The sequence below is a fragment of the Ochotona princeps genome, chromosome 6 (genome assembly GCF_030435755.1).
Source record: "Ochotona princeps isolate mOchPri1 chromosome 6, mOchPri1.hap1, whole genome shotgun sequence".
In the NCBI taxonomy this organism is placed as follows: domain Eukaryota; kingdom Metazoa; phylum Chordata; class Mammalia; order Lagomorpha; family Ochotonidae; genus Ochotona; species Ochotona princeps.
Window position 1 is genome coordinate 47,724,132 of NC_080837.1, and position 14,351 is coordinate 47,738,482.

General features: G+C 50.1%; 1 protein-coding gene across 4 annotated transcripts in view; it reads left to right on the forward strand.

Moving 5' to 3' along the window:
* LOC101522868 (dehydrogenase/reductase SDR family member 4) overlaps positions 1 to 14,133 on the forward strand; it is a 297,343-nt gene extending 283,210 nt beyond the window's left edge. For 2 of the 4 annotated variants that reach the window (XM_058666236.1, XM_058666235.1), the window contains exons 3-8: positions 9,281 to 9,382; positions 11,598 to 11,668; positions 11,771 to 11,822; positions 12,075 to 12,209; positions 12,655 to 12,710; positions 13,683 to 14,133. In XM_058666236.1, the coding sequence (XP_058522219.1) occupies positions 9,281 to 9,382; positions 11,598 to 11,668; positions 11,771 to 11,822; positions 12,075 to 12,209; positions 12,655 to 12,710; positions 13,683 to 13,797 (531 nt within the window). In that variant the 3' untranslated portion in view covers positions 13,798 to 14,133. Of the gene's footprint in view, positions 1 to 4,037; positions 4,207 to 5,090; positions 5,269 to 9,280; positions 9,383 to 11,597; positions 11,669 to 11,770; positions 11,823 to 12,074; positions 12,210 to 12,654; positions 12,711 to 13,682 lie in introns of those variants that run through there. The other 2 variants (XM_004584704.3, XM_058666237.1) reach the window with 2 other exon arrangements.
* Positions 14,134 to 14,351: the final 218 nt, after the last annotated feature.

The window sequence follows — 14,351 nt, forward strand, 5'->3', positions numbered from 1 at the left end:
CTCTGTCTCTCCTCCTCTATGTATATCTGACTTTGTAATAAAATAAATAAATCTTTAAAAAAAAAAAAAAAAAAGGCCCGGCGGCGTGGCCTAGCGGGTAAAGTCCTCGCATTGAAAGCCCCGGGATCCCATATGGGCGCCGGTTCTAATCCCGGAGGCTCCACTTCCCATCCAGCTCCCTGCTTGTGGCCTGGGAAAGCAGTTGAGGACAGCCCAAGGCTTTGGGACCCTGCACCCGCGTGGGAGACCCGGAAAGAGGTTCCTGGTTCCCAGCATCGGATCGGCGCGTACCGGCCTGTTGCGGCTCACTCGGGGAGTGAAACATCGGATGGAAGATCTTCCTCTCTGTCTTTCCTCCTCTCTGTATATCCGGCTTTCCAATAATAGTAAATCTTAAAAAAAGAAAAGAAAAAAAAAAGACTAGCACCATGGTATAGTAGGCCATGCTTCTTCCCATGGCACCCCATCTGGATACTGGTTCAAGTCTTGCTTGTTCCACTTCTAATCCAGCTCTCTGCTTATGATCTGGGAAAGCAGTGGAGGATGGCTCAAGTCCTAAGGCCACTGTACCCATGTGGGAGACTCAGAGGAGCATCCTTACTCCTGACTTGGAATCAACTCATTATGGTCACTTAGGGAGTGAACCAATAGATTGAAGATGCTTCTTTAAAAAAGTCTTTTTTTTATTTTGTTTTTATTGAAAAGACCAATATACAAAGAGAAAGAGACAGAGAGGAAGAGCTTCCATCCACTGGTTCACTTTCCAAGTGGCCACACTGGCCAGAGCTAAGGTGATCTGAAGTCAGGAGACAGGAATTTCTTCTGGGTCTCCCACACAGATGCAGGAGTCCAAGGCTGTGGGCCATCCTCTACTGCTTTCTCAGGCCATGAGCAGGGAGCTGGATGGAAGTGGAACAGCTGGGACTTGAACCAGCGCCTATGTGGGATTCCAGTGCATGCAAGGTGGGGATTTAGCCATTGGGCTATCGCACCAGGCCCCAATGGAAGATCTTTCTTCTCACCTCTTCTGTGTAAACCTGCCTTTCCAATAAAAGTAAATAAATCTTTAAAAGAAAAGAAAGAAAAGAAGCAAGTAATTGGGAGGCCAGTAAAAGGGAATCACAAAAGGAAAATGTATGTCTTCTTTTACATTTTCCATGAATTTCTGAAGTTCCTCTGTATGTTTACTATCATTCTATTTATGGGAAAGATTTCTTAGGAGAAAAATGCATGCCAGTGTATAGAAAATTCCTACAAGGATACAAAGAGTAAGAGCTATATAGGGAACAGGTAAAATAAGCATAAGGGTGTTACTCGCTACGTTTCTCAGTTTTCTGTCCTCTTGTGAAGTCCTGAGCACATGTACTTTTGAGAATTAAAGACATGGTAATGACAAAAATAACACACTGGCCCTGAAAATAAAATTCTAATTCAGAATTTCTAGGAAAATGAATTTCTAGGAAAACCCCAACCACATCATCCAAATTGACATGGATATTGACAGTGAGTCATGACTCCACATATGGAAAGAAAAGTGGCCATCTCACCAGATCAGAAATACCCAAGAAAGAACAGGAAAAACCACCACCCAACACCTGCCAACACTTGGAAGGTCAGCGCTCAGTTGCTGCTAACATTCTTGCTACCATCTCTACTTGGCTCTGATCCTAACCTCACACCAGCCCGCCTCACTGTTCCAGCCTGACCTGTGTCCATGAATGCAGGATCCAATGACCAGTCTAGGACAGCGAATGCAAAACATAGGACTGAGATGCCATCCCAGGTAAATGCCACCCCAGTCGGCTATTGCAGAAGATGGGAGTACAGCTCCTAAACTCACAAAGGCATTTCCTCACAAGAGGCAGATGGCACCACCTTCATACAAAAACAACCTCATTGCCTACTGAAGTTCCCATTGCAAAAAGATACGCCCACGTGCGCATGTATTTTCATTAAAGATTTCCCACTCCCATCTCCAACAAACCAGCTTGATGAGGAACCTGAGACAGGAACTCCCACAGCTCTTTCCTTCCTTCCGCCCTTTTCCCATTGCTGGAGTCCCTCCCTAATGCTCCCTGTACTCTCCCCAAAGAAGTAGTGTGGTAGATCAGGTACAAACCCTGTCCAGATAAAGAGGGGCTACATTCAAGCTACCAACCCCAAACCATTTTATGCTGTAATTCGCTGGTCTTTGAAGCATGGTCTCCCTTCCCCTCCTGCCAACTTCAGCCCCTGGGTCTGACTTGTGTTCCTGAGAAGGGCAAGGAGGGAAGTAGGGGAGGTGAGGAGAGGTCAAAACCTACCCAGTGGGACCGTCCTATAACCCCAAGCCCTGAGGACCTCCTGCTGCAACTCCCCCTGCACACCATCCCACAGCTCCATGCACCGCTGGAGACGGAGTGACCGGGAAGGGTTCCCAGCGTGCATTAGATTGCGATAGGGGAGGAGGAAGAGGAGCATGGCGGCCTCCAGCCTGGTCAATAATTCATGAGGCTCAGACTGAGGGGCACCGGTCAGAGTCAGTTTTCCCTGGACAAGGGGAAAAAATGAGACTTCAGCTCTCTGATCTCATCAGGATTGCTGAGTTCTCCATCTGCAAGTTCTCAGTCGAGGAGTAAACTCTGAATATAGGGCCTGCCTCATACACCACTTGCTGGCCACACCACCCCCCTTCTAAATGAACTCCACTCCCTGCCATTCTGCCGGCGCACACACATAATCAGTGAGCCTTTAGCAGGTGCAAATTCTATGAAACAGTCGCCTCTAACCCTGGCTTTCACAGACCAGGATTCTCTGTCTCCTCTGACAACTGGTGATTTTTACCAACAAACAACACTCCTCTAAGCTTACCCATCTGCTTTTCATCCTCTTTTCTCAGAAAAAAAAAGGCTAACAAGAGAGAGAAAGAACAAAAACACATTCCAGAATAAAATACTATTGGTTAAGTGAAACGAGCTCAGCTCTGTGAAACTCGCTGTACTCGTTGGATTACTCACTTTGCCTGGAACCTGCGAAGAGGGTGCCATGGCCCAGCCCTGCTTCTCAGTCTGGTGTCTGAAGGTCCCTGGGTTAAACCAATTCAGACACTCACACTTGGGTCTGCTGGGGCCGTTCTATGATGCACCATAAAGCCATCCAGAGCTATTCTTCCTCCCAGGAACCCAGGAGGGAGATCATTTCAGCCCACTTGGCAGAAATGGAGGCTGAAGTCTGGGGATAGAATTTATAGCCGGTGAGGACTTTATTCATCATCTATTCCACATCCTCAGCTCACAGATGAAAAGTCGGGCCTGTAGCAACAAATAACAATAATAATAATAATAATTACTAGATGGTGGGAATAATTACTGCACATTTAATAGTTTACAGTTCATAAAGCACTTTTGCATTCAACAAATATTTATTGAACCAGAGTGGTGGCTAAGACCTGGGGCGATACAGACATCAGTGAGAACATGGGTACCCCTTGGGCTTCTATCTTTCCACCCCAGGGTGAGAGACCCTCTAGCCTCCTGGCTGCCTCTTAGCCCGGGGTCCAGGGTGTAAGACACCTGCTCAACCAAGATCTCTAACCCTGCACAGTGGTTACCATGGTGACCAGAATCTACCCTCCAGGGGATTTGAAGTTGGAAAAGATCTTGAGCCAGAGGGAAGGCCAGTGTCAGGCCTAAGCCAGCTACTTCCCCTCACGTTCCTCCCTCAGGCTCCTCTGCCCTCACAACCATGAGCACTCGACAGCCCCAGACGCTCTTTCACCGAGGGAGAAACAAAAGCCACCAACTCCAAGACCCGTCTCCTCCAACCATTCCACCTAAAAAAAGGCATAGGCAAGAGAATATGCAAGCAGGAGCTGGGGCGCGGGACGTTCCGCGGTTGCCTGCAGCAGGAGGATGAGCCAGGGAACCACCATCCTCCTGTTGGGTTGCGGGACGCGGCGGCTGGACGCCGGCAGGGGGCGCCGACGGCGAGGGGCAGGCGGCCAAGACGCCAGGCGAGCCGGCCTTGCCCCTTGTCCTATTACCCGGTCGCCTCCCCGGGCGAAGTTCAACAAAGTCCAGCTCTGCCGAGCTCTGCCATGCAGAAAGCGCAGGTGTTGCTGAGTGGCTGCGCCCGGACGTGGAAGTCAGTGCGGATGGCCAGCTGCGGGGCGACCCTTCGGAACACACTGGCGAATAAGGTGGCCATCGTAACGGCCTCCACCGACGGGTGAGTGCCCGGGGCCGGCGTCTCTGGGGCCCTCGCTGGCTGGAAATAGGGACTGACCTCTCAATCCCTGGCCCTCAGACCTCACTCGCGGCCCACGTTCGGCCCTGGAAGTGGAAAGAGAAACCACGTGGTTGGCCTGAAGCGTCTCCCTATCCCCTCTGGTCCCTGGGGGCCTGTCCTTGTGTCACTGCTGCCCCGCTGCTTCGCTGTTTCCCCGTCCAGTGTCCGGTGTTTTGGCGTGCCCCGACTCACAGCCCCACCTAGAGGCTGGGAAGACCAGAAACCCGAGACAGGCCAGAGTTCAAAAATTCCTTCTCCTGCCTGGGTCCACCAGGCAGCAGACTGGTTTGGCTCAGCACATCGTGGTCTACCCCGTCCAGCCAGGGTCTCACCCTTCGCTCTTGTCCATCCGATGTGCCCAAGCCACGGGACACTGCCAGAAGGAAGACACAAGTGTATGTCCCTGGCTCATGAGCGACAATTACAAAATGTGCTCCCAGGGCAAGACAGGCATTTCCTTCCTGGTTCACAGGCACCAGACAACATTACTGAGTTTAGGACCTGGAGAATGTTGTAGACCAGGAAGGGAAATGTTTGGGGCAAGGGAGGCCCGTAGACCAAGAAGTTTCCTGCTGCTGCTGCTGTTGCTACAAGCTCAGTGCGGACCTATGCAGGTGGCGCCTGAGGCTGAAGGCCAAGGTCACATCACAAGCCAAGCCAGCACGCAGAAGGCTGTTACTGAGCCTACTTCACACCCAAGAGACACACACAGGGTGGTGCTGTGTTCCAGAGAGCTGGGACACAAACCTGGGAAGCCGCCTGCTGTCGCCAGGCTGTCTGAAAGGCCATCACAGCCTTGGGTTCTTGTCCCTCTCTGTCCGCAGGATCGGCTTGGCCATTGCCCGGCGTCTGGCCCAGGATGGGGCCCACGTTGTCATCAGCAGTCGGAAGCAGCAGAATGTGGACAGGGCCGTGGCTGCGCTGAAGCAGGAGGGGCTCAGCGTGTCGGGCACTGTGTGCCATGTGGGGAAGGCAGAGGACCGGAAGCAGCTGGTGGCCACGGTAAGCACCGAGGTATTGGCACAGAGCCAGGAGGCAGCAGAAGGGAGCCAGCCTGAGCCTCTTTCCCGGCTTTCCTGAATCCAGTGCAGCACTGCTGGTTAAAGCATCTGGTGCATTCCGAGTCTCCAACCAGCCCACCAGCACATTTCTACTGCACACCTTACATTACTATCCTCGAGTCAGAATCATCCCAGTCCAGGCTGAGACCCCAAAAGCACTCTCACATTTCATCCTACATCCCTTGGGTTATCCCCCCCAAAAATACACAGCTGGTACTGATATTTTCTAGTAGCTTCCATCCTAACTGAATAAGAAAAAAAACTTTAAAGTAGATGTTAGCCTCCATGAGCTAATAAAAAAGATCCCCCATTCTTCAGTTTATACAGCCCCTGAGAACTTACCACTCATGTATGAATCACCGACTGTGTGTGCAGCCTTACACAGCTTCTCTCTAACCCTGGCAGCAACCCACGCAAGGCCAACCTTATTCTTCCTGTTCTCATAGAGAGGCTGGCTCAGGCACCTGGAGCCACTGCCCAAGGTCCTTTAGCCAGTAAGGAAAGAGCTGTGACTCAAGCCAGGGCTGCTATATCCCCTTCTTTTTTTTTTTTTTTAAAGATTTATTCATTTTATTACAGCCAGATATACACAGAGGAGGAGAGACAGAGAGGAAGATCCTCCGTCCGATGATTCACTCCCCAAGTGAGCCGCAACGGGCCGATGCGCACCGATCCGAAGCCGGGAACCTGGAACCTCTTCCGGGCCCCCCACGCGGGTGCAGTGTCCCAATGCATTGGGCCGCCCTCAACTGCTTTCCCAGGCCACAAGCAGGGAGCTGGATGGGAAGTGGAGCCTCCGGGATTAGAACCGGCGCCCATATGGGATCCCGGGGCTTTCAAGGCGAGGACTTTAGCCGCTAGGCCACACCGCCGGGCCTGCTATATCCCCTTCTTATGCTGGTTGCCCACTGACTATCAGCCCTCCCCACAATCCCCACCCACCCCCCCCAGGATAGCATCAGAGCTCAGGTGCCCATCTGGACGTTAGTCTCAAAGGCAGTGCCTGTGCCAGAGTCAGAGCTGGCGCTTAGCACCAGCCTTCTGGTTGCACAAGAAAATATGCAAGACCCAGCCAAAGAGACCGCTGTTCCCTGCAGGCTCAGAGCACATTTTATCCCCTAACATACAAGGGAGAATCTACCCAAGAGTGGGAAGTATGAAGTTGTGCTAACAAAGTAGAAGATTGGCAGAAATCATCTGGATAAGCTTTGAAGAAGAGGCTGCATGAGCACCATGGGAGACAGCAGCCTCCTCACATCCCACAGGAGCCAAGACATCCTTGTAAGAAATAAGAAACCATGTGAGAAGAACTTTAAGGTCTTAGGTTTTGTTTTGAGGGGTTTTTGTATGTTTTGTTTTTGTTTTTGTTTTGAAAGGCAGGGAGAGAGAAAAAAAAAGAAGAATGAGAGATCTTACATCTGCTGGTTCACTCCCCCAAATTCCTGCAAGCAGGCAGAACTGGGCTAGGCTGAAGCCAGGAAACAAGAACTCCTTCTCGATCTTTCACCTGGATGATAAGGACCCCAAGTCCTTGAGCTGCCAGTCAGAGACACCATTAACAGACACCTGGATTGAGAGCAAGGGAGCCAGAACCCAAGACAAGATTTTTGGGAGGTTTGGAGCAAAATGGAAGTGGTTCTGGATAAGATGATGGAGAAGACTCCCGGGTCAGGGCATTTGTGAGGAAGCTGTTGTTGTCATATATCTATAGAATGGTGATGCTGGGACACAAATATGTGCCCAAGAGGCACTAATGGGAACCAGCCAAGACTTTCGTAAACCTCACATCAAGAAACCAGAAGTGGGAGTGTAAGCCAAAGATAGCTGACAGGTGAGCAGTCTGCAGGACCCGTATTGGCATGCAGAGTGATGGGATACTCGACAGCTAGTCCCCATGCACTCTACCTCTTACCTACTGTATTCCCTGCAATGAGGAAGGCTGCTGCCCTTGAGCAGTCATTACCCAGCAGCCTCTTCCTCCCCACTACAAAGCTTCTCAACAACTTGTCAGTGGAAGCCAGATGAGCCACATTTCCATTTGATCTCCACTCTCCCCAAAAAGAAAAATGAGAGGCAAACAACTCATAACTACTCCTCACCCATATCCCACATGGCATCAGAAAGCCTAGGTTCCATCTCCAGCTCTGTCCACAGCTCCAGCTCCCTGCCAGTGCAGATCGTGAGAGGCAGTGGTGATGCCTTGGGTCATTGGATTCCTGCCACTCGCATAGGAGCCCCGGATTGAGTTTCCAGGCTCCAGCTCCATCCAGTCCCCCCTACTGCCATCCATTGCTGGCATTTGGGAAATGAACTAGGGCATGGACTAGCTCTCTTAACTCTCTACCTCTCACCCTCCCTCTCTCCCTCTCAAATTTTTTATAAAAAACAGTAATAACATACCTATGACACCTGGGTGGTAATAGGTGCCCCCTCTCAATCATCCTTCATGATTCTTTGTCCCTGTTCAAACAAAATCAGCTTTTTGCCTCTGTATGCCAAAAAAAAAAAAAAAAAAAAAAAAAGGCAGAAGGGCAAGAAGTTCTGCAGGTGACTGTGGTGCAACCTGCTGCCTTGTCCCCATCCCAAACGCACGTACTTGAGACGTACACAGCACCCATCATTTCTGACTTCTTCTGTACTTCCCTCACCTCAAGGTCATCCTCCTAGGCCAGGCTTAGACAGAGCCCATGCAGGAGATGGGACTCTGCACCAGGACAGCAAACTTCAGAGGGCATGAGAAGGTGCAAAGACCACTGTTAGGAGGGCCAGGTGACTGTCCATGTCGTGCAGTTTACATGTTGGGAGCCTCCACAACCCTTCAACCGTGAAGAATCAACCTCGCTTAGCACCTCATTGGCAAGAATAATGCACTAAGACCGGAAACTGGCAGATGGTACTCGTGGCTGATGCCACCCCTCCGTGTACCACATCTGAAGCGCAGAGTAAACGGATGGTCCATTTAGTGCTAGAGCCCAGGGCATCAAAATTGCCAGTTTGGGGTAAATGCAAAGTCTGATTTCAGGTTAGCTTAGGATCAAAAACCCTCCTTAGCAGATTCTGCTGTGCCATTCATTACTCTAACATGTTCCTTCTCCCCAACTACTTACAACTTACGATAGAGGTGAAATGTAGCCCTGGCTTCCACAGTTTCTGGTTTCCCAGTTCAAGGTTTCTGCCTTGAACCTTCTATGCAAGCAGGGGAGAGAGGGAGAGAAAAAGAAAAGAGAAGTAACTGAATGTGGAATTGCTTTTAAAACCTAAGTTGGCATCTTCCCATCATGAGTCTCCTGGGCAGCCAGTTTCATAACACTCCAACTCACCTTCAGAGGACTCTTTGCATCAGCTCTGTGCTACAAAGCAGGAAGCTGACCTGTTCTGCCCCCACTGACTAGCCTCTAACCCTGAACCGATTTATTCGACTCTCCCAAGCACCACATGAGCAGGCCTGTTCTTAGTCATTAGTGAGCTCTACAAATATGACCTTAAAAGGTGAACTTCTCTTGCCCCCCCCCCACTGTGAGGACATCAGGCCAGCCAAGCTCAAAGGGCCGTCCATTCGAAAGCATAGACAGGTTGACTTTGACCCCGTGACCACACATTCAAGGCGAATCAGACAAGCAGGACTTGGAAACTGGAGCTGGGAGTCGGTGGAAGAGGGTCTCGAAATAGATGTTGAAGTAAGAGTTAAAGCTGTGAGCTTGAAGGAGCTCTCCAAAAGGGAAAGTGTAAAGAAAGGAGCAAAAGGACTCAGCGACAGCCTTTGAAGAAGAGGAAGCAGGAAGAAAAGATGGAAAGAAATCAGACGTCATGAGGTGGTCAACGCAGAGCTCAGGGTAGCTCAGGAGAGAAAGTGTTTCAAGAAGTGCCTGTCACCTTGGCGACTGTTCCTTTATCAGCATTGCTCCTTCCTCACTCCCCTGTGGGGCTTACTCTGATCTTACTCCTCCCACCAGACTGTGAACCGCCACGGAGGTGTTGATATCCTGGTATCCAACGCTGCCGTCAACCCTTTCTTTGGAAACCTGATGGATGTCACCGAGGAAATATGGGACAAGGTGAGAGGGGACTCAGGATAGCAGGGAGCAGGCCTCAAAAGGCGTTCAGCACTCAGGCTGCTCTTAGGATGCAGCTGTCAAACCGCATGGTCAGTGCCACGTGCTGCACACCTGGAGTGCACCTGATCAAGGGCAGGTGGGGGCTGGCTTCCTCTGCCCTTCTCTTTCCTTCCTTTCGCTCCCAGTTCTGTCTTCTTCCATTTGCTCTTCACCACTTGCCTTCTGCTTCCTGCTCCCTCAGTGCACTCTTCTTGGTTTATATCCAGTAGAAACAGGGTAGCTAATATGCCAATAACCAACACAGTTAAACTTACACACCCACTCATCCCGTTCACAAGCTGCCAAAAAAAAAAAAAAAAAGACTTTGCTTAAGTTGGAAAACACTGAAAGCTGCTGGTTGAGTAAAACCACCTGTGGTGAAACAACCGAAGTTACAGCTTTGTAAATAGCATATAGGCTTTATGAGAAAGCTGTATTGTCCTGAGATCCAAGATGTCGAAATCCAAATGCTGAAATACTGGTTTCTGTGTGCGAATGTACAATTACATGATATTACACACACCTCTTTTTGCTATCAAGTGGTAATTAAAATATTTGTCTTTATTTATGAAGGCTAATGTTCCCATATGATTTGGAAATGGTGAATTTTTTATGATCTCCCATGGTTTTGCTTTTTACCCTGATATCAATAGTTAATTTCTCATCACTCAAGTTCATGGTTGCTAAACTCTCCTTTGTTGATCAGTGTTCCGCATGCATCAGGACTGAAGTGCCAAAGACTTTTCAGGAAGGCAGTTCTGGTTCTGAGAGTTGTCAAGGCCCAGTTTTTTGCTTTTGTGCATTTGTTTTCGTTTTTGTTTTTTTAAAAGACTTATTTGTTTTCTTTGAAAAGGCGGGTTTACAGAGATTAGGAAAGATAGAAAGATCCTCTATCCACTGGTTCACTCCCCAAGTCACTGGAAAAGCTAGAACTGAGCTGATCCAAAGCCAGGAGCCTCTCCAAGTCTCCCACACAGGTACAGGGTTCTAAGGCCCTGGGCCGTCCTCTACTGCTTTCCCAGGCCACAAGCAGGGAGCTGGATGAGAACTGGAACAACCGAGACATGAACCATTGCCCATATGGGACCCCGACACATGCAAGCAAGGATTTAGTCACTAGACTACCACGCCAGGCCCTCAAGGCCATTTGAAGGAATACTCTGAAGAAAGAGACCATGTACACATCAGTTCTAAGCCAACTCTGCCTTTTCAGTTCACTTTTTTAAAAAATACCACAGCACATAAAATCTAAATGCCATCATTGAACCTCCATAGTACCCTGAAATTTTTGGTTTGAAACAATGAAAATTAGGAGGGCAATTAAGGAAATTTTATCTGGGACAGTGTAATAGGTCAGGTTAGTTCATCAACGCTGACTTGTTGACCCATGATCATGGATTTGGGTTGTGCAAGGGCGTGTGCTGACTTGTGGGAATTGCATGCTGAAAAGAAAACTCTCTAGATCCATGGAGATAAAATGGGAGTGGATCTCAGTGAAGCTAAAGGCTGTCCACTATTTCAACTTCTCTGTAGGACTGAAACATTCCAAAATAAGAAGTTGGTTCGATGGCACAGGAGGGACATCCCAGCAGTATCCCCAGCAATGTCACTGCAGTCGTATGTTTGTTTTAGCTTTGCAAAGTGAAGACTCTGAAAAAAAAAAAAGGAAAATGAAGACTGCCTTCTGCGCCCTAGCTTCTCCAGTAGAGGCCTCGTCCTGACCCATTTTCCAAGTGGGTCCAACCAGGCATCCCTTGCAGGGGGCCAAGAGCATGTCACTCCCTCAGCCCAGGAACTACCCCTTGTACCCAAAGTCTGGCCCGCTTGACCCCTGGCTAGCACAGCTCCCTCTAAGACCAGTTGCAGGCTCTTAGGTATTTTTGGAGAAACAGAGAAAATTCTACACAAATTCAAGGCAGTCCTGAGAATTTAGGCCCATTTGGGGCTGAGTCACTCTTGACTGCTTAGGGAAGACTCAGTTCCTTCCCCCTTGAGCCTAACGTGTCCCTGCCTTCACTGGACAAGCTTAGCGAGAGCCTTGTGCCTGAGCCTCCCCTTGTTGACTTATAAGGTAACTGATCCCTGAGCTCTCCCTCCCACAGTTCCCAGGACCCCACTGGGCTCCTCCTCCAGCGCCTTTGCCTCATGCCATTTCCGCATCTTCCCTTGCTTTCAGATTCTGGACATTAATGTGAAGGCTGCAGCCCTGTTGACCAAGGAGGTGGTGCCAGAGATGGAGAAACGAGGGTACAGAGAATTGGGGGGGGAGAGACGGGGGAGATGGGCTTTGCTGGGGGGAGAGGGCAGAGCTTTCTGCTGGGAAGAGGATCAGCTCTCTTCTCTTTCCAGAGGCGGCTCCGTGGTGATTGTAGCCTCCATAGCAGCCTTCAGTCCATTTACTGTAAGACCCCCCACTTTGGTGGACATTTACATTCTGTCCCCCATCTCCCAGCTGTCCATCCCTGCAAAAGGGAACTATACCATATGCCCCATGAACCCCAACTTGAGAAAGTAGCCACAAGACCGCTCCCTCACCCACCCACCCCATTCCACCACTCATAGGAGATAGCTACCTGAGCCCAGCCCTTTATGAATAATCAAAAGAAATCAAGAATAGAAACTAAGAAGTCAATTCATTCTCTTCCTTCCCCAGGGTCTGGGCCCTTATAACGTTAGTAAAACAGCCTTACTGGGCCTTACCAAGAATCTGGCCATGGAACTGGCTTCCCGGAACATTAGAGTGAACTGCCTGGCACCTGGACTCATCAAGACAAGCTTCAGTAAGATTGTAAGGAAAGCAAGAGGCGGGCGAGGACGGGAGGGCAGGGTTTGGGTAGGAGTGCATCCTACAGAGACCCAGTGAAGGAAATGGAACATCATCTTCTTGGATGAGGAGGCCCAACATCTGAGTGCTGCGCCCCAACCACCTCCACCCTTCCCTGGGTTCTTCCAAAGCCTTTATGTGTCCCACCATCCCCAGATGGATTGCTCACATACCCCTGCCCAGCCAGCAGAGGGTGAAAACTTGAGAAACCCAGACCCAGCAATGTGTCTGGCTTGGTTCTGAAAGGCATGGGATAGTGGAGAGCAGTGGGGAGAGACAGGGGGCCAGCGAGCACTAGAAAAGTGAATGAGGGGAGTTCCTCCATTTTTCTGTCAACTGATGGGGAGAAGGTTCCCTGCTTCCCAGGCTGCCCCTCCTAGTACAACTGAGATTTTCCTTCTTCCTGCAGTTCTGGAAGGACGCGGTCCAGGAAGAAGAAGCCAAGCAGGTCATGAGGGTAAGAAGGTATGGCTGAAAGGGAAGGGATAAAGACCTTGACTAAACTTTCAATCCCCTTGCCAGAAGAAATCCCGGTCTTCCTCCCGTGGTCAGGCTCCAGGCCTCTAACATTCCTGCTGCTCTCCACTCTGACCTCCAGGCACTTTCTCTTGTTTTCTGTATCTTGTTCCCTCAGGATAAATGCAACTGGTCCTTCCCCCTACAGCCACTGCTCTGCAGTAGTGATAAGTCAGGCCCAGTTGCCCAGTGAGCTGGGCCTCACTCCCAGAGGTTGTGCTTCTTTCCAAGCAGGACCAGGCACAGCTCCTGTTGTACTGCGGCTTGGTTCACTTTCCGTTAAACCTCCGCTAGGGTGGCAGTCAGTGTGCCTCTAGCATGGAGGACCACTAGTCCAGGCCCTCTATGTCTGAGTTAGTCTAGCCACCTCTAGAGCATTCTGCAGCCATCAGATTAACACTAACTGTGCGATAGTGTTTCATTGTATGTGTACAAGCACATTCTCTCAAAATGAATGTAACTTTAAGGAACAGAAAAAAAATTTCCTTAAAAAAGTTGTAAACCTGTACCCTGGAAAGCATTTTAAAGGTTTACTGTCACACAGACTCCTGATTCCTGACACTTGAGTAGCACACACACGTGTGCAAGAAATCCTTCCGACATACTCAGTAATTGTCCAGTTTTATCCATGCAACCTTGGATTTTGGTGTCCTGAGCTCTCCAGAAAGAAAGGGGAAAAAAAGCCTAGTGCTTCCATTTTATTTAAATGTCATTTGATGGTTTTTATTGAGTGCAGTGTTGATGGTTACACTAAATCATAGCAACTTCTCCTCACCGCACCCTGTTTGATGGGAAGCGTGCCTACCAGTTCTGAAAATTCATCTGGAAATGGGGAAAATGAGGGTAGGGAGTTCGTCAGTTTCATTGCCTGAAGGGGCCTAGGCCACTAGGTTTCTACTCCCTATTTCCTCCCTTCCCCAGGCTGGGCAACCCGGAGGACTGCGGGGGTATCGTGTCCTTCCTGTGCTCCGAAGACGCCAGTTACATCAACGGGGAGACCGTGGTGGTGGGCGGAGGCAGCCCTTCGCGCCTCTGACGACCAGGAGACAGCCCACCTGCGGAGGCTGAGTGCCCTAGCGCACTGGGGGCAGCCTTCATCCACCAGCCTAGCTCACCTGTGCTTCAAATTGGACAGCTCACCATAAGGCTTCCTTCGCTCCTGAGATCACGGTCCAAGCCTTGGCCAGGACCACGAACTTCCCACCCATTCATTATTCCCTCTCCATCCCCGGGCGGGGGAGTGGGCACTCTGGGAAATTAGAGAGAGATATAATAGAGAAGGAAGAACCTGGAGTGGAAGGAGCAGGGTTGGAAATGAACAACTTGAAAAAGATGTGAAAATAAAATGCAGATGATCGCCTTGCTTTCCAGCAACCAGTTGTCCGCCCCAACACCCCACCCCCCCACCCCCCCACCCCACCCCCCGCGTGTATGATGCTTAGACGAATGGTAGCTGAGCCGCCACCTGACGCCTGGGCCAGGCTGGGGCTCCCTGGTGCCCCCCAGCCAGCCTCTCCTATCTCCAGGACTTGAACGTCATACTCGGGGAAGGATGGTGGAGGTGTCTGCAGAGCTGCCAGCTGGGAGGTG